Below are 18,332 nucleotides of genomic sequence, written 5' to 3' on the forward strand. Positions count from 1 at the left end.
ACCGTGTCTGATAAAGGACTGTTCTCTGGCATACATATCCATAAAGAACTCGCAAAAACTCAACAGCGAAGTGCCAAACGGGCTGATTAGAAAATAGGCAAAGAAGAAGAACAGACAATTCACCAGAGAGAATGCACAGATGACAAATCAGCACACGCGGGTGACATGTTTCCCCAGTGGGGCCCTGGGGATCCAGACCGCAGTGAGATGTCACCCTGGCAGAGGAGCCAAAGTAAAAAAAAAAAAAAAAAAAAAAAAAAATTGCGACAACACCCGGTGCCGGCCCGGATGTGCAGAAACTGGTTATTGTACCTCACCGGTGGAAGTGTGAAACAGTGCTTCGGTATTTGGTTTGACGGTTCCTAAACAATGAGGCATGCAACCGGCCTGGCGACCTGGGGAGTGCACGCCTGTCCCTTATTCCAGGGGAACCAAGAGGCTCCCCGGGCTCTGCAGGTGACTCGCTCACCGCGGAGCACCGACCCTGAGCACCAGCTCGCCCGGGCAAACCTCGTGTCCCGTGGAGGCTGTGGCCGCTGTCACCCCGCTCTCGTGAACTGAGGCCGGAGGCGGCGGTCGCTGCAGTGGGCACAGCCAGTTTGCGAAGGCAGAGCGGGCTTTGAATGCGGGTGATCCAAGTGAGTAATCGCTAATCCTCCCCTCACCCGTTTCACAAGCGAGTCAACAGTGGCGAGGAGAGGTTAAGCCAGCTGCCCCGGGCCTACCCCGGGCTACAGCGATGCGTGACCCCAAGGCCACGCCGCCTTGTAAGCTGGCCTGGCTCGTCCGGCCCCCTGGTTCCCGCGCTGGACTTTCCCCAACCTCCTGTGGCCCCTTGCACGCGGTCCCAGGGAGGAGCGGCCCGAGGGCGGGCTCCGCAGCGCAGTCCCCTCCCCAGACCCTCCCCCGGGCTTTAAGCCGGCGCCGGCCACGACGGGCCAGTCCCAGGCGCCGCTGCGCGGGCGATCGCGCTAATGGCCGTGCTGGCCGCGCTGGCGGCGCTGGCTAAGAAGGTATGGAGCGCCCGGCGGCCGCTGGTGCTGCTCTTGACGCCGCTCGCCCTGCTGCCGGTGGTCTTCGCGCTGCCGCCAAAGGTAACGCCTCCGCCGCCGCTGCGCCCCCTCCCCGCCCGCCTATCGCGGGACAGTCCCGCAGCCCCCAGATCTCAGGGCGAGACCGCCGAGGTCCCAGTCTAGCCAGGTCCCGCCAGAAGCCCCGCAAACTTCTCCCCTTGCACCTGCTCCCCCGGGGCCCAGCCACCTCCTGGTTTCTCGGATTTCTGCCGGAAAGACCGCTCTTTGGAGCTCTGCACGCTTGGTGCTGCGTCGCACATTTGTGATTGAGCGAGAGCCAAGTCCTGAGGCCTGGGGCAAGTCGCTGGACCTCTCTGAACTTGGGCTTACTCAAGCAAACTGGAGGCACGGTAGCGCCTGTCCGGGTGTAGCGCCTGTCCGGGTGTAGCGCGGACTGCTAGCGCACTGAATGCAGACACATTCACACCTAAGCTACTTGCAACCAGGTGCGTGCAGTGCAAGTGCACCTGGTCCTTACGCGGTGGGGGCACTTACCTGGCACTTCCTGGGGGCCAGGCTCCACCCTTGCGCATTGCTTTCCTTAACCCTTTCTTTCTGAGCCCTCCCTTCTCCAGAGCTCAGAGTCGCACAGCAAGTGACTGAAGAGGGGTTGGATCCTGGGCTTGTTGGAACCCAGAACCCTAGCTTCTTCCAGACTCGCAAAGATGAAAGCGGAGAGTAGGTGTGATGTAGAGGCGTGTTCCCCAGCCTGGGTCGGCCGAGACCGGGGGTGGGGGGGGGGAGATGCCGGAGAAAGGGGCCCTCCCCAGGCACAGGGAGTGAGGAGGCAGGACCAGGCGGGGCCAGGGAGACCCTGGGCTAGTGCACAGCGATTTTTTTCTTTTCTTTCTTGTGTGTGTGTGTGTGTGTGTGTGTGAAATTATCCAAACGATTAGACTATCCTGACATGGGAGGGAGGAACGGCGAGTGCTGGAATAGGGAATAGGTCACTTCCTGAAAATCCAGGCCGGCCTGGGCCACCTGCTGACCTCAGGGCCTCAGACCAACCACCTTTCTTCTTTCAGCCTCACGTTCCCGTCTGTAAAATGGGACTGGGAGGGGCCTGTGCCAGCTGCAGGACACTGATGCGAGGAGTGGTCAGTCTTGGTGGAAGGCTGTGTGGGTGGGCCCGGGGGGTTGCTGTCTGTGGGGCCACAGGCATGCGTCCCTCCGGGCTGGGGCTGCGGCTTCCACTCTGGCCTCTAGCAAGACGGTGAAAGTGTTTTGGGGCCTGGACCATCTATGGCTGAGGAGGTCTCTTTAAGAGAGAGGAGTCCGATTTACAAAGTGCAGCACAGGACTTGAGGGAGGCTCGGAAACTTGACTTTCATTAGCTTCGCGGGGACCCTGCCCGCTGAAGCCGGCTGTGCACCCCTGGAGCGCTGAGCCTGCTGGGCCATGGGCCGTGCTCAGAGTGTGGCTCTTCCTCCTGCTGGGCGGCGCGCTGGGAGTGTCTTGGGCATTGTCCTGTGACATCGTCCCCCCTCGACAGGTGAGGAACGGAGGCTCCGCCAGGGTAGGGGACTCCCACGGTCAAGGCTGACCCGGGCAGCAGGTGGAGTCCGTGCTGCTGACCGCTGCGCGAGACCTGCTCTGCGTAGCCAGCCGCCTGCGTTCAGGGACGAGCACGCCTCTTCCCTGTGGTTCCCTGTTGGGGACCCTTTGCGTGGCCCTAAATGCCACTGCCTCTTGAAGTGGCCGATAGACAGGGAGACTCCTCCCAGGAGCTAACCGGACACTGCCCGTGAGAGCCTTCCCTCACCAGGGTTGACAGTGTAATTTAAAGACGCGCCTGCTGTGCACCACGGCTTCCAGACGGCCGTGCCTGGGGCTCACTCCCAGCCCTGAAGTCAGTCTCTTCTAAGCATCTGAGCCGAACAGGAGCCCTGAAGCCACCAGTGCAGTGGTTGGGTGCACCTGGGCTCCTAGAACCTGCTTGTGAAGGTGCAGGCATCAGCTGGAGGTGCTTGCGCACCAGGCACTGGCCGGGTGGTCCTGAGTGCGGGGCTGTCCTTGCCAGGGCCTGGTTTTCCAGCACAGTGACATCTCCAGGCCGCCACTGCTGAGAATCCAGGAGTCTGTGCGGCTGAGAGCGTTGGCTCCCATGCACCTGCGCCCTGGCGGGGAGGCTGAGCCGCACCACGGGAAACAGTTCTTGCATTCCGTCCTCTGGCCCGTGAACGCTGTCAGCGGGGGTGCAGAGAAGTGGGACGCAGTCCTGGAACACGGCGCTGGAATTTCCGCCCCACTGGGGATCCCGGCTCTGGCTGTCAAGAGTGCCCGAGGTCCAGGAAGTCAGGCCACTGCCAGGACAGCCTCAGCGTTTTCCAAGGAGGGCCACGCTGGACACTGGCCCGGGCCGGCTGGCGGGGCGAGGACAGACTGGTACGGCGGCCCCACAAGGAGCCCCAGCTCTGTGCGCGTGCGGAGGAGTCTCGGCTCTTCTCCTGCCTGGATCCACAGGGAGCCCAGGGAGCCAGAGATGAGGTCTTGACTGTGGGTGCCCACGGGTGACTCCAAGGAGGCTCGGAGGAGGGGGAGTCGGGCGCTGTTCCGAGCAATCTGCTGTGCAGTGGGGTGGGGGTGTGCCTTGCACAGGGGGCCTGGAAGGGTCTCGGGAGGCCATGCACCCCGCTGCAGAGCTGCGTCCAGCCAAGGAGCGGTCTCTTTTGCTAACTTTCACAAAGGCGTCCTTGGGCCAGCAGCAGACTTGCTGTGGTCGGGGATCTTCTCGGGGGGTGACAGACGGTCCGCCTGTGGGGTCGGCGGCTCAGCCAGTACCGTTACATTTGCCGAATTATTGAGCAGGCGAGTGGCCAGGAAAATGGTCACTTCAGATTCGCAGCTTAGGAGCTCATTCCGCACACACCTGCTCCGTGACCCAGGGCAAGTCTGTGTGCTGCTCGGGGTCTCAGTGTCATCATTTATACCACAGCCACGGTGCCACCCCCTTCCTGGTCATTCCTGGGGCTCCGTGGAATAGCATTGTGCCGACACCAATTCTCACTCATTAAAGTCAACATTCGAGGTGAGATTCAGCGCTCCCATTCTGTAGATGGGAACACTGAGCCTCAGAGAAGTTAAAGCGCTGGAAAGGGCACGAGCCTGAGAAGCAGGTGGACCTGGGTCTGGGTTTTGAGTGACTCGGGGGTGGAGGCTCAGTTGCCCCATCTGTGAAACTGGCGGAGGTGGCAGGGCCTCACAAGAGCTGTTACAGAATGGAGCTGCAGGGATTGTGCAGTGTGCAACACAGCCAGATGTACCGTGGTCACAGAGCAGTGACGTTACCCCACGTTGGCTGCACGCTGCTTTACATGCCTTTCAATGCAGCTCATCGTCCCCGCGTTGTCCCTGCACACCCGCCTGGGATGCGGGAACAGCGATGTTCCTTCCCAGCTGACCAAAGGGAAGCACAGAGGCGGTAAGGTGCGTTCCCAGGGCCGAACAGCTGTGTGAGCTGCTAACTGTCCTCTGTCATCCCCACGCTCTCCCGGCCAGGGTGGCAGCCAGGGTGGCCAGGGTCTGGGAGGCCCTCGGCTCTTCCTTCCTGGGAAGGTTCTGGTTTCCCAGAACAAGCAGGGCGTGCGGTTCGGTGGATGGAGCACCTGCCCTGGCCACGCGCCGCCCGAAGCTTTCAGCTTCGCCTCACTGAGCCCGAAGCGCTCAGGCTGGGAATTTTCCCACAGGCTCCCCAAAGGGCGTGGGTCTGACTTGGCTTCTGTCATCCTAATCCCACCTGCATCGTGGTCACCGGACCCCTTACCATGCGGTGCTGTTGCCCGCATCACGTTGCTTTACGCACCCCTTGTTTTATGGTGGTGCCTACTGCTCTCCACTCCTTCTTAACAAATGTAGATACTGTAGCTTTAAAAGGAGACCTTATGCTGTCCCCTGGGTGGGAGCCCAGGATCGGGAATGATCGGCAGAAGCAATAGCAATCAGCCAGTACCGTGCAGCGTTGGTTACCTCTGGCCGCAGGCTGCCTCCCTGAACCTGACTCCAAACCCTTGCTCTCCCGCTCTGCTCCCAGGCCATCTGCCTCCTGCATAAGGATGCTGATTGTGGGGCTGGCGCTGCGGCACAGCGGGTTAAGCTGCTGCCTGCAGTGCCGGCACCGCATTTCAGCACCGGTTCAAGTCCCAGCTGCTCCACTTCCGATCCAGCTCCCTGCTAATGCACCTGGGAAAGCAGTGGAAAACGGCCCAAGTATTTGGGCTCCTGCACCCACGTGGGAGACCCAGATGGAGTTCCATGCTCCTGGCGTCCTCCTGTTGCGGCCGTTTGGGAATGAACTCACTGATGGGCAGATGCGATGTGACTGCCACGGAGCACGAAGCGAATCCTGCAGACCCCTGGAAGGGAGGAGGCAGGGCGCAGCACACAGGGCACCCGGGCGGGGAGCAGAGGGAGTGAGACCAGGCGGGCCAGAGCCTTTCTTGTGTTTCCCCAGGAAGGCACGGGCGAGGCAGAGTGGGCAGGCGCCCAGCAGCCCCTGGGCGGAGAGGCTGAGCCCAGGTCTGTGGTTCTTGGCCTTGGGGTGATTAGGGCAGGTGGGCAGAGGCCCAGCTGTTGGTGGTCTTGCGTAAGATGTGATTGCCTGTGGCTAGTCCTTTCTAGCCTCTAGGAATTGGCTAGTGCTGGGAGACACACCTGCCAGGTGTCAGAGCAGCAAATACAGAGACAAGAACTCGAACTCGGGCTGTGATGACCTAATCTCTTCTCACTTTTTCCAGCCTCAAGGCCTTCTTTTCATTTTCACAATTGCCAAGCTTGCTCCTGCCTCAGGGCCTTTGCGCATGCTGTCCCCTGGCTCCTCCCGGTCATTTTGGTCTTAGCTCCCATGGCAACTCCTCCAAGCAGGCCTCCTGAGAGCCCCTTCTGCGGAACACTTGGCTTCCGCGCCCCACGCACCACGCTCAGACACAGTTTCCTGTTTTACTCCCTGCATTGCGCCCATCCCAGTCTGAAACGATCATTCTTTATTCAGTACCTGCCTTTCCCACTGGGCATGAGCAACCTAAGGGCAGGGTTCATGGCCATCACGTCCAGCGGCGTCCCCAGTGTCTGAGGGTCTGACCCACAGTAGGTGCTCAGGGACAGGCGCCGAAAGAATGAACCTGGGCTTGAGCCCCGGGTTCTGGTTCCTTCTGTGTTCGCTGTGCGCTGCTGTCCCGAGACCCCATCCTGCGCCTGACTTGCACAATGTTTGCGCTGGAATCAGGATTTCCAGTTCTGTTTTTCAGCCGGGAAAACGGGGCCCAGTGGTGGCCCCAGGGCCCACATCTCTGCCCCTCTCTGCTCTCCCGCCAGCTCTGACCCGCCGCCTGCCCCGTCCATCCCCCGAGTGGGCACACAGACCCCTTGGCCTCAGACCCGCTTCTCTGAGGCCCGGCCAAGTTTCCACTTCACTGGCCCTCCCGCCAGGTGTGTAAACAGGCGCTGGGGAGCCGGATCGAGTTTCCTGACCCGACCCCATGGGACAGCGCCCTCTGCACTGATGAGCAGGACTCTGGCACCTGAGAGTCGGCCCTAGGTGGGGCCCGGCCTGCAGCGAGTCACACAGTGCATCCCAATTGCTCTCTCCAGCTGCAAGGCGTCCATGGGGGGCCTTGGGAAGAGCTCTAGGTCACACCATCCCCGGTGAGCCTTTCCCTCTATGAGCCTGGATTTTTGTACCTGCAGAGCGGGCGAGGTGGGGAGGCCTGCGGGTGCCTGCCGCCTAGCAGGTGCTCAGTAGCAGCTTCTGCTGCCGCCGTTGTCTGCAGAGCGGGGATCGCAGGCCCGCTGCTCTGTCTCCTCATCTCTGAGGGTCACGTGAAAGGCAGCAGGGGGGCTGTGCCCGTGGTGGGGGTGGGGTCACCCACGCATGGATCAGTGCTGTGATCCCAGCTGGGTAAACACTGGGAAAGGGCCCGGGAGGGCAGCGCGCCGCTGCCCTGCTGGCCAGCCAGGGGGAGGGTCCCCTGCACGTCCTTGTGCTCTGCTCTCCTGTGGGAGCCAGATCCACAGGCCGGGCTCATGTCTGTGTCCCAGCCCCCCCCCCCCGCACCTGCTGCCCCCCAGGAGGCTGCAGGGAGTGTCTGTGTTGCCCACCAGCACCCAGCGCCTGGCGCCCAGTCCGTGCCTAATAACCCTAAATGAAAACAGAATCAAAATGACTGTTTTTCCGGGGCTTCCCGTGTGCCGGGCACAATCCACCAGTAACTAACACAATTGCACTCCGAAAAGCCTGCAGACAAATCAGATTAGAAGATAAGTCTGTTGTGATGCAAGTAACACAAACTCCACGCAAAACTTTGTTTCATAATCTGCACTGCCACGAAGTACCTCCATGTAGTCAGTCGACAGGTGTTCACCCTCCGGGGGTACCTGGCCGTCAGCCGGGCATAAGTCCTTGTAGAGGGGTGACATGAACAGAAGCCTCACCCTGCACCCCATAAATAGGCACAAATACTATGTGTCAACTAAAATGCTTTAAAAGTATTTTTTAAAAATATTTCTAAAAAGCTCTCAAGGCCAAGACACCACCTGGATGAGAAAGTGGGGGTCATGGCGTCTGTGGAGAAAGAAGGGAAGGGGTCAGGATGGGGGGGTGCCGTCAGAAAGGGGTTTTTGGAAAGGCAGCATTGGAACCCACACTCAGAGGAGGTGCCGAATGAGCCAGGGCCGAAGGCGGTGAAGGAGGCAGCCCTGAGCCCCGACAAAGGGAGAGCCTTCCAGGCAGCGGGAACAGCAGGTGCAGGGGTCCTGAGGTGGCAGGAATGAAGACTGCTCTTCCTCAGGCCTCGGGCAGCCCTGGGAAGGAGGCCATGGCCCCTGGGCTCCCCCCAGCCCCCAGGAGCTGAGATGCAGGGCCGAGGCAGGATTTAAAGGCACAACCCCCCACCCCAACACCTGCATGCGGGGTTTCACCTCCACCCTGTTTGTTCAGGCCTTCACAGGTGTGCAAGGGCTCTCCGGTGCATAGGCAGGTGGAGGAGGCCTAAGGGGAGCTCGACATGCACCCCCCTTCCCCTGCTCCATGCTGGGAGCTGACGGAACCCTGGGAGGGGAAGGAGCTGCCTGCCCAAGGTCGCACCGTGAGTCAGCTCCTTCCCCCAACCCACCACAGGTCCCACCCTCCTCCAGGGGACTCAGGACCTGGGGGCTTAGGTCCAGGACAGCGCCTCTCCCCTCCCCACCTGCCCGCCCGGCTTGTGAATGATTAGTGAGGCCCGGGCAGCCACAACAGAGCCTGGGGTGAGAGCTGCCCCAGGAACACTCTGAATGAACAGCTCCGAGAGCTTGAACTTGGCACCACATCCGCTAATGAGTCCAGGAGTCTGAGGCCCTCTGCTCCGGATGGGCTGGCTGGGCTCAGAGGTCTCCTGAGCCAGGTGCCCCTCCACCCTCTCCTTGTCCCTCCACGGAGTCACGGGCCCATGGGCCGTGGGCGACCCCTGACTGCTCTGCCCAGCGTTCTGCAGGCACATGAGCAGGCAGGGGGGCAATCTGGTTGGGAACCAGAGGTCGGGCTTCCTGCTGCCTCCACCGCTTCCATCTCATCCTCCTGGGCTGGTTTCTGACCTAGCCCTCACACCTTAGTCTGTCCCTCTGCAAAGTGGGCACACCGAAGCCGGCTCTGCCTGTCCGCAAGGCTGAGCAGACCCAGAGGATGTGAAAATGCCTGGAAAGCACTTTGTACTGAGTGTCTGTCTTTCCATGTCCTGTAGAACCTTCCAGAGTGTGGGAGGAGCTAAAGGCACACTAACATCTGCGCAGAGTCAGTGCTCAGCAAACACTGGCTGGCAGCCACACCGTAAACCCTCACCTCCGAGCCCGAGACTGGAGCCCTAGCTCCAACCCCACAGGGAGGCTACGGCCTCGACCCTTGCCAGAGGGGCACGCGGGACGGAGAGGTGGCTGGGCCGCTCTGTGTCTTAGTGCTCCTTGTTTCTAACCAGGGTCACTGGTGAGCAGGTGAGCGAACGCACGTGACAAGCGTGTCCTGGTGCCTGGCACGTGGTGAGCTCTCACTGAACAGTAGCATTGTCGTTCTCATCAGCCGTTCGCGCTGAGGCAGAGCGACCTTCGGCACGTCGCTTGAACTCCCTGAGCCCCGGCAAACAGGAGGCCAGAGTCCCAGCTGCCTCCAGGGGCCTCCCAGGCGCCTCTGCAGAACCCTGCCTGGCAGGCAGCGAGTGCTCCCAGGAGCGGGGCACTGAGGCGAAGACGGGGAGTGGCCGAGAAACGCCTCGGGAGTTGTGCACCTGTCAAAGTCCCTGTGCCTCTTCCTCGCCCTCCGGCCTTTCCTCTGATGCTGGCCCAGTGCCCGCGGCGCATCCTCACTATGCAGGGGACAGGCGCTCAGGCCTGCTGCTCCGGCGCAGCGGGTGTGCACCCAGGACCGCATGACTGCGCGTGGCCTCGTCCCCAGAGCCTCCGCAGAGCTGCCCACCCCTTCTTGCTGAGCACAGGCCTCATACCAAGGGGCTTCCGGCCCTGGCAGACTCAGTTTCCCCCGGCTTCTCTCTGGCCCTTGCCGGGCCGGGTCTTTTCCCCGGGCCTGCAGCGTGTGCGCCAATCTTCCTCCCCTGCTGTGGCTGCACCTGCGTCCCCCCTAGAATCGCTGCTGTCCCTCCTCAGTGGCAGAACCAAGGGCCTTGGGGTCCCCAGGATGCAGTGGAAAGAGGTGAGACAGGTGCTCTGGCGACAGAGCCGACAGCAGCTGGCAATTAACTGGATGCTGTGCACGCTGCCAGCATTTGGGCAGGGTGGCCTGGTTTAGTCCCCACAGCCAGGACTCCATGAGGTTGAAAGTCGTTTCACCATGATGGTCACCATCCCCGTTTTCCAGACAAGGAAGCAGAGTCGAGTCACTTGCTCTTGGAAGTGGCAGAGGCAGGATTCGAACCCAGGCACTCTGGTACCCGATGCCAACTCATAAGCCCCAGGCTCCTCTGCTTCTGGGCATCAGGGCCAGACTCCAGGCCCTGGCTCCTGGCTCCCTGGCCACGGTTCTTTCCACGGATCCTGATAGCCCCTGCTTCTTGGGGGTTGGCCAAGGCACGTCCGGGCGCTGGGCCTCTGTGGCCATTCTGTGATGCCACCTTCCCCACGCTGTCCACAGCCCACTGAGGCTCAGGGTTGGGAGCGACTTGGCTGAGACTTCACTTACCAATAGCTTGATCCCTCAAGCTTTGACCATAATGTGAGGTCCAGCCCTGGGCTGCAGACGGGGAGGAGACACTGGAGGTGCAAGGCTTGGCTCCTGCCTCGCTGGATTCAGGGTTCAGCGCTCCACAGCCCCAGCCATGGACAACTCCGGGGAGCTGGCTGTACCGGCAGCAGGAGGGCACACTGCAGGCAGCTGGCCAGGGCGCTCTCGGCCTGGCACGGGGCTCTCGGAACCTGCCAAGAGCCCAGTCACAGCCCAGTGCCCAGACAGAAGTGACCGCTACAGCCCCGCGGGGGGCTGGGGGAGGGGACATGGTGGATTCCGCAGACTGACCGCCCCCGGCCCTGGAGAATGGGGCCTTGCGCTTCTTCCGCCTCCCGGGCGGAGGGACCGGCTTGGGGGCAGTGAGAGGGAAGGTCCCTGAAGTCTGCCTGGAGATCATGCTTCAGCTCAAAAATTAACCCCTGACACCGCGTTTTCCTGTCGGCTCCGACCCTCCCAGCCACCTCTGCGAGCTGTGCCTGCAGAGTTTTAATCCCAGCGGCAGTGCACTGGCTAAGCCCAAGACACGGGAGTTTCTTTGGCGGGGGGATTATGAGGCTTGCTGTGAGAAATCCGGACCCTGGAGCGCGTGTCTGGTTGAGGTGGTGTGAATGGGGCTGGGTCAGAGACTGTGCCCAACCCCCTCTCCCACTCTTTCCTTGCTCCCAGTCCTGGCCAGGACCAGGCGAGCCAAGGCAGGCAGGCAGAGAGCTGGGTTTTACAAAGGGTCCACTGTCCAGGCCCCGCACCTGCCTCACCCAGGCACCAGCCCTGCTCCCGCCCCCTACTGCCTGATAAAGCTCAGGACACCACAGCCTGTCAATGAAATAAAACCCCTAGCACGCACAGTCTACCCTGGACTTGCTGTGTGACCTCGGGAAAGACACCTTCCTCCTCTGGGCAGCTGTTCCCTCCAGTGTACGAGGGGTCAGACTTGACCAGGGCTTCTTGACTTCGGTGCCATTGGCACTGACTCCACTGGGAGCAAAGAATTCTCTACGGTAGAGCCGTCGTGGCCCGCGTTCATCAGATGCCAGCAGAAGCGCCCTCTAGGGGACACAGTGCCCCGCGATTGAGCATCACGGCGTTAAGTGGTCTCAGGTCCGTTCTGGCTCTCATTCGGTAAGATTTAAGAACAGTGTTTTTGGAGCCCAGCCTTGAGAAATTAAACTGCTGCTATTAATAAGATAATGTTAAGATGTGATTAGGAACCATGATATGACAGCAACAGCTTGTGTTTATTGAACCGTTCCCCATACTGGTCACCAGGTCGGTGGTCATCTTAAGTCAAATCAGCCCCTCTGAGGCACGTGCTGTGGCCCACCTGCAGCACACATGGAACTGGAGGGTGCGGGGTTGACAGCGGGCGCAGGCTCACCAGGGGCACTGTGGCAGCGTCCGGTCTGGAGCGCGGGCTTGTCTGACCCGCCAGCCCCGGCTGCTTCTGCTGTGTCTGTTCTTTGTAAGCAGAACAGGAGACACAGATACACCAAGGGAAACAGCATTTTCCTGACGATGAGATTACCAGGTGGGAGGCTCTCTGGTCCAGGGTGGTAGAAAAAAGACTTTTCTGTTTCGCTCACCTGTCTGAAGCAGTCTGAACACAGCACCACGTGGAGCACCAAACTGCCAGGCTTGGTGACAGGAGAGGAGACCGCGGTCCGGCTGCACCCCGCTGTGGAGAGGAGCTGACAGAGGCAGGGGTTTCAGAGCAAACGGCAGAAGGAGACGAGTGGCAGGTGCATCTGAGGTCCCAGGCAGGGTGCAGGCTCCCCCAGAAGTGTTCTTCAGCCTTCTGAGTTCTCCTTCTTCCTGGCAAAGAGAAGGAGAGTCCTTGAGACAGATGTGACCAAGCGGGGTGGGGTGGAGATGGACTGGATCAGGAGGCTCAGAAACCCGGTGCATGGCCAGGTGCAGGGTGCTGGAGCAGCAGTGGAAGGGAGGTCATGGATAGGGACCAGCTACATGGTCGTGATGCTTTTGGTCTCCTCTTAAGACAGATGCTTACAGGGACACCAGAGGACTGCGGCCTTGGGTCACAGAAATTGGGTCTTGGCTCTGCGTAAGGCTCCAGCCTGCTTGAGAGTAGGACAGGGTTCTGAGACGGGCAGCGGCGCTGAGGCAGACGCCTGTGCCCAGCCCCTCTGCACAGCCAGCCCTCCCTGCTGTGTGACGGGGAGTGAGCAGGGGACCCACAAAGAGCTGGTGAGAGGAGCGAGAAGGGAGGGGGCATCACATAAAAAGGAATAAACCCGAGAAGAATCATGCTACGCAGCAGAAAACTCCATTGAACAGACGTTTTCTTGTGAAATATAAAATCAAAGATTTGTGGACATCTTTAATAGCCAAATCTCAAGAAATAAAAAAACGGGTCAAAGGAGAGACACTAAGAGGTAGAGGAGGGTGGGAACTCGGTGTTCAGGAAGTGAGTGGAAGAGAAAAATGAAGCCACCATATTACAAAAGGCCGTGAGCGACAGAGCACCGTGGGGAGACAGGAAAAGCCTGGGCAAGGCCGTGATACCCAGGCTGAAGAAGACGGCACAGAATGAGGTGGAAAAGAAGAGAATGAAAAGTGACCGATATGGAAGACAAAGGAAGTGCAACGCGTGCACACGGGTGCTCCTGAAGGAGCAAAGACCAACAAAACTGAAAACAGTGTTGGAAACTTTAACACACGGGCACTTCAAGAAGTCTGTAGGAAAATGGAATGAAAATATAGGTTTGAGTACAAAATGTTTTTTGAAATCCATGCATAACTTTCTTAACCCTATGCATTTTCCGTGATCTATTTGAAGACTCCTCATAAAGGAATACTTCTTTGAAATGAAAGTAAAACGTAGGCAGATTTAAAGTGATAAGGTCCCCCAGAAGAAAACACAGAGACTAGTTAACACGGAGTTGTATTGTGGTGACGTCAATGGACTTGAAGGTTAAGCAAAAATTCTGGTGGATCTCCAGGCCAGAAATTCAAGTGCACTCTGAGGCGGACGAGATCGGAGGGCCTCAGATGTCCGGGCTGCAGTGACACATGTCTGCCAATTCCTGAGAAAGAACGCGTGACCCAAGCGGTGCACAGCCACGCTGCTCTCGTGTTCAGAGAACGCCTCCTTCTAAGGAACAGGCCCGTGGATGCGGGGAGGGGGCCAGGGCAAAGGGGGAGCCGTGAAGTCGACCTTCCCACGTTGTGTCGTAGCTCACGCCGATGCAAAGTTTGGAAAATAAAGGGTGCAGAGAAGTAACAACTAATCCCTAGCTTCACCCCAAGAGAGGTCCCATCGGGTGTCGTCCCACCTGGAATGCGCACAGCCCAATACGGTTGCTCCCCGTTTTGCCGAGGGACAAACTCGGGCTCAGAGCTCTCGGTGGCTTGTCACCGTGCTCAGCTTCTCCAGCCCTGAATCCTCCAGACCTGCGCTGTCCAGTGGAACTTTCTGTGATGGAAATGTCCTAACGCTCTTCTGCCCAAAACACCAGGCAGCAGTCACCTGGTGCTGCTTGAAGTGCGGCTGGTGTCACTGAGCAAGTGTTCCCTTCATTTAAATGAGAACAGTTGCTTGTGGCTGGAGCCTCCGGTGTCTGGGCAGCCCAGCCCCAGGGAGTTCTTTGGCGTTCTTTTCCCTCCTGCACAGTCGGGCACTTCGCGTTTCAGCCACCCCACCCCATCCATGTCAAGTTCTACTAAACCCAGCCTCTGGGCTCAGCGGGACCCGAGGTGCAGACTTCTTGCGGTGGCGCCTGGTTCTTGGGCTGCAGTCTGCACGAGGCCTGGCCCTTGGCTCCGCCCCCCGAGGTTTTAGCTGAGTCACGCTGATTCCCGGGCTGCAGAGGTGAGAGACACTTCACCGGGGCTGCTACTCCACCTGCCCAGGCACCCCCCCTTCGGATCCCCTCCCTGCTCCACCCCTCCAAGTGGAGCCTGTGGACTGGACAAGGAGGCAAAGGGTTACCCTGAGATGACCCCGAATATGAGTCTACGCCACCTCCCCCAGCCGCTGACTTCCAGAAGTTAAAATTCAAAGGAACGGGCTTGGGATCATGTGACGCCACCCTCAGACTTTAATCAGTCCCTTCCTCAGGGAGGCCTCTGTTTTGCAAACAGGCAGACGGAGCCTCAGTGTGGCTGGGTGGCAGCGCTGAGCTGACAGAACGGGGCCCAGAGGCACAGGGGGAGCTGCGCGGCTGTGGGGTGGAGCAAAAGCCTGGACCCCGCCTCCCACCCCGGGCTCCCTCCAGGTTGCCGGAGCAGTGAGATCTCTTGTGCTCTCCATGGTCCTGAAGAACTCTCCCCTCTTCTCCAGCCCTCAGACGTTACACCTGCACAATGGTGGCTTTTTTTTTAAATTTAAGATTTATTTATTTGAGAGTCAGAGTTACACACAGAGAGAAGGAGAGACAGTGGGGGGGGGGCTTCCATCTGCTGGTTCACTCCCCGATTGGCTGCAATGGCTGGAGCTGTGCCGATCCGAAGCCAGGAGCCAGGAGCTTCTTCTGGGTCTCCCACATGGGTGCAGGGGCCTAAGGACTTGGGCCATCTTCCACTGCTTTCCCAGACCATAGCAGAGAGCTGGATCTGAAGAGGGGCAGCTGGGACTCGAACTGGGGCCCATATGGGATTTGGCATTGCAGGCAGCATCTTTACCGGCTACGCCACAGCGCCGGCCCCACAATGGTGGTTTTCGAGTGGAGCAGGGATGTCCAATACAGGGTTCTGTGATCCCTGCCAAGCTGCCACCTTCGGTACCATGTGTCTGTGTGCGCGTAGGTGGGGGTCTTCATGACTGACCAGAGGCGCCCGTGTCTGCGCCAATCTAGACCATCTAGAGACGCGGTCATGAATTGATGACCGTGGGCTGGATGTGACATTTTGGCCCACACTTTACTGGTAATGAGTAAACCTTTGAAACTGCAAGATTTCACATAAAAGCGCAAGTCGAAGCTTCTTTTGAAAAACCAGGCGATCTGACATTATGGGGCCCACTTTTGCCCTCACAACAATTACAGGAGCCAAGCGGCAGTTGCTGTCCTCAGGGGGGCCCGTGCTCCCCGCTTCACCACAGTCCCCACCCCGCCCTATTGCCCCCATGATCCTGAAACCCTTTTGTCAGCTGTAGGTGGTCACCAAGCTTGGACATTTCCCTCTATTAAAACGATGACTTTCCATACTCACAGCACTGGCCAAAGTGCAAGTCTGACTCGAGAAAATGATGTGATTTCTTTCACCAGGCCTCTTCACTCGAATTATCCTTTGCATTTGATTTGTAACACCTGGTTCATCTCATTTATTTAATAAAAATCTATGAGACACCAAGGATAGAGGTGAACACAGACCGGCCAGGGCCCTGTTGCATGCAGGTCTGGGAGGAGAAAGAGACAATACTGAAGAAGCAAATGATAGACTTCCACTTGTGAGCAGTGGCTTTGTGTTAGGAAGCCAGACAAGGTGGAGTGGAGCAGGCCACAGCTGACGTGGGATGGGAGAACCCTGATGAGGGGCCTTGGGAGGGAGGCCGAACAGCAAGGGGCTACCAGGCAGACGTGGTCAGGCGGCCAGCAGGAGGAGCAGCAGGTACAAAGGCCAGGAGGCAGGGCCTTGGCCCGCTGGATTCCTGAGCCTCACCGCTGGGCGTCCGCCAGGCCGAAGGTTTCTTCTGTCCTCACGGCCCGGCAGGGTTTCACTTATTAATTCCCCAGCAGATGCCTGGCACCCAGCCGGCAAATCTGAAGCCATTTGCCCACAGGAAGCTCAGCCTGGCAGGGAAGCCACTTGGGGTCACCCGGGCCCTACTTCAATCCCTAGCAAGCCAGTTCATGACCCACTTACTGGCAAAGCCCATGTGACCAGGGGAGCCGCTGACTCCCAACCCCTGCCATTTCCCCAGATTGCCCCCTTGTGGACGCGCACTGCCCTTGCATTCGGTCCAGAGCTAAGGGCTGTTGATGGCATCAGGCAGGGGATGGGGTGGGGGGGGAGAGGAAGTAGGGGGTGCGTAACAGAGGAGAAGGAGGGAGAGAGGTAGGGAGGGAGGGAGGGAAGGAGAGGGTACAAAGAGAAAGAGGAGGCTGGCGCCGCGGCTCACTAGGCTAATCCTCTGCCTTGCGGCGCCGGCACACCGGGTTCTAGTCCCGGTCGGGGCGCCGGATTCTGTCCCGGTTGCCCCTCTTCCAGGCCAGCTCTCTGCTGTGGCCCGGGAGTGCAGTGGAGGATGATGGCCCAAGTGCTTGGGCCTTGCACCCCATGGGAGACCAGGATAAGTACCTGGCTCCTGGCATCAGATCAGCGCGGTGCGCCGGCCACAGCGCGCCGGCCATGGCGGCCATTAGAGGGTGAACCAACGGCAAAGGAAGACCTTTCTCTCTGCCTGTCAAAAAAAAAAAAAGAGGAAGAGAGAGAGGCAGAGGGAGACCCTAGACCCAGGACTCCAAGCCTTTGAAAGGCAGCCCCAGGCCAGGTTTTAATGACACGTCCACGCCACCCCATTTATTGGAACAGATGGAATGGATCCATTGCACAAAAGGACCCACACGGTCACCCCCAAAGCAGAGCTACGGCAACGCTGGTGACCGCCGTGTCCAAACATCCACCAGCAGGAGTACACACAGGCTGCTTGCTGTGTAGTCACAGCCCAGAAATCCGCTCGGCAGTCGGGGAGCCGGCGGCAGCTGATAGCCACGCAGATGTGCCCATGTGCGCTCTTGTGCCGGTGACGCGTGGGGATGTGGCGGTTGCTGCCGGTGCTCCCTCCACGTGCCCGTCCGTGCTCACCGTCCCCGCACACGCCCGCGCCTGCCTACGGGTCTCGCGTGCTCTGCGGGGATGTTTCCTCTGGCTGCACGGCTGTGCTCGGCCTGCATGTGGGGAGGCCAGAGTGCTCAGAGTTCACGTTCCCAGGAGCTGCTCTCGGCCACTGATGGCCCAGGGAGGCCGACAGATCTCCAGCTCCCTCGCCGCCTGGCGGGGCAGCCGTGAGGCGAGTTCCACTCTCTCCTCGGGCTTCCCACCAGGACTGAGCTCCCGTCGCCCCTAAACACACTCTGTCTTGGCTTCCTGCTCGTTCTCTACCCCACTAGCCTTCTGGAACTTTCTAGAATCTTCCATTCTCATCCTTGTCTCAGGCCTTACTTCTAAGACAATGGAGTATTTCTTCTTGTAGTCACTTCATTTCCCAGCGTCCTAGGAGGGGGACGGCAAGAGCTCCTCCATCCCACAGTTGAGAAAAATGAGGCTCAGGAGGGTGAAGGCACGCGCTGCAGGCCCGAGCCTCGGCCACCTGCGCGCTCCCCTGCGGGCCCCAGCAGAGGGCGTGGCGGGCGTGGCGCAGGGCTCCACCTCCCTCCTTGCGAGCTCCCGGACGCTCTGAGTGTGCGTCTCCCTGCAGGAAGGCCGCTGCCTGTTTGTCATCCTGCTCATGGCCGTGTACTGGTGCACGGAGGCCCTGCCCCTGTCGGTGACAGCGCTGCTGCCCATCGTCCTCTTCCCCTTCATGGGCATCCTGCCCTCCCACAAGGTCTGCCCCCAGTACTTCCTCGACACCAACTTCCTCTTCCTCAGCGGTCTGATCATGGCCACGGCCATCGAGGAGTGGAACCTGCACCGCAGAATCGCCCTCAAGATCCTGATGCTCGTTGGGGTCCAGCCGGCCAGGTAAGGCCAGGGAGCGGGGCCAGCGCCGCGGGGTGGAGCTGGGGGACCGCCCCTCGCCGCCCAAACCCGCTTGTCCTGCTTCAGCCACTTCCTGCCACCTGCCATTTATCCAGTCTTCAGCCCTCTCGTAAACAGCAGCTGTGTGCCAGGCCCACCTGGGGCAAGTGCGCTCCCAGGTGCACAGGAACCCCCTGGAGGAGAGTTGAAATCTGACAATCCCCAGCCGCCCCCAGGCTACAGTCAGGGACTCAAGTCCCCTAATCTTAGAGGCGGCCGTGTTAGCAGTAGGAGGCCGCCGGCCCCGTGCTGAGTCTCGGATACCTGTCCTGGAGACCGACGTGAGCCTCTCTCTGCCTGTGAAGTGACAGTGTCATTGCACCTGCTTCCAAGCGTTATTATGGGGGATAAGTGAAGGC

General features: G+C 59.7%; 1 protein-coding gene across 2 annotated transcripts in view; it reads left to right on the forward strand.

Annotated features, from left to right (window-relative positions):
* Nucleotides 1–935: 935 nt before the first annotated feature.
* Nucleotides 936–18,332, forward strand: part of SLC13A3 (solute carrier family 13 member 3) — a 55,570-nt gene continuing 38,173 nt past the window's right edge. Inside the window, exons 1-2 of one of the 2 annotated variants that reach the window (XM_002721218.6) lie at nucleotides 936–1,094; nucleotides 17,651–17,916. In XM_002721218.6, the coding sequence (XP_002721264.1) occupies nucleotides 975–1,094; nucleotides 17,651–17,916 (386 nt within the window). In that variant the 5' untranslated portion in view covers nucleotides 936–974. The remainder of the gene's footprint in view (nucleotides 1,095–17,650; nucleotides 17,917–18,332) is intronic. The other variant, XM_051844967.3, reaches the window with a different exon arrangement.

The sequence above is a fragment of the Oryctolagus cuniculus genome, chromosome 11 (genome assembly GCF_051225735.1).
Source record: "Oryctolagus cuniculus isolate XC-2025 breed Fujian yellow rabbit chromosome 11, ASM5122573v1, whole genome shotgun sequence".
Classification (NCBI taxonomy): domain Eukaryota; kingdom Metazoa; phylum Chordata; class Mammalia; order Lagomorpha; family Leporidae; genus Oryctolagus; species Oryctolagus cuniculus.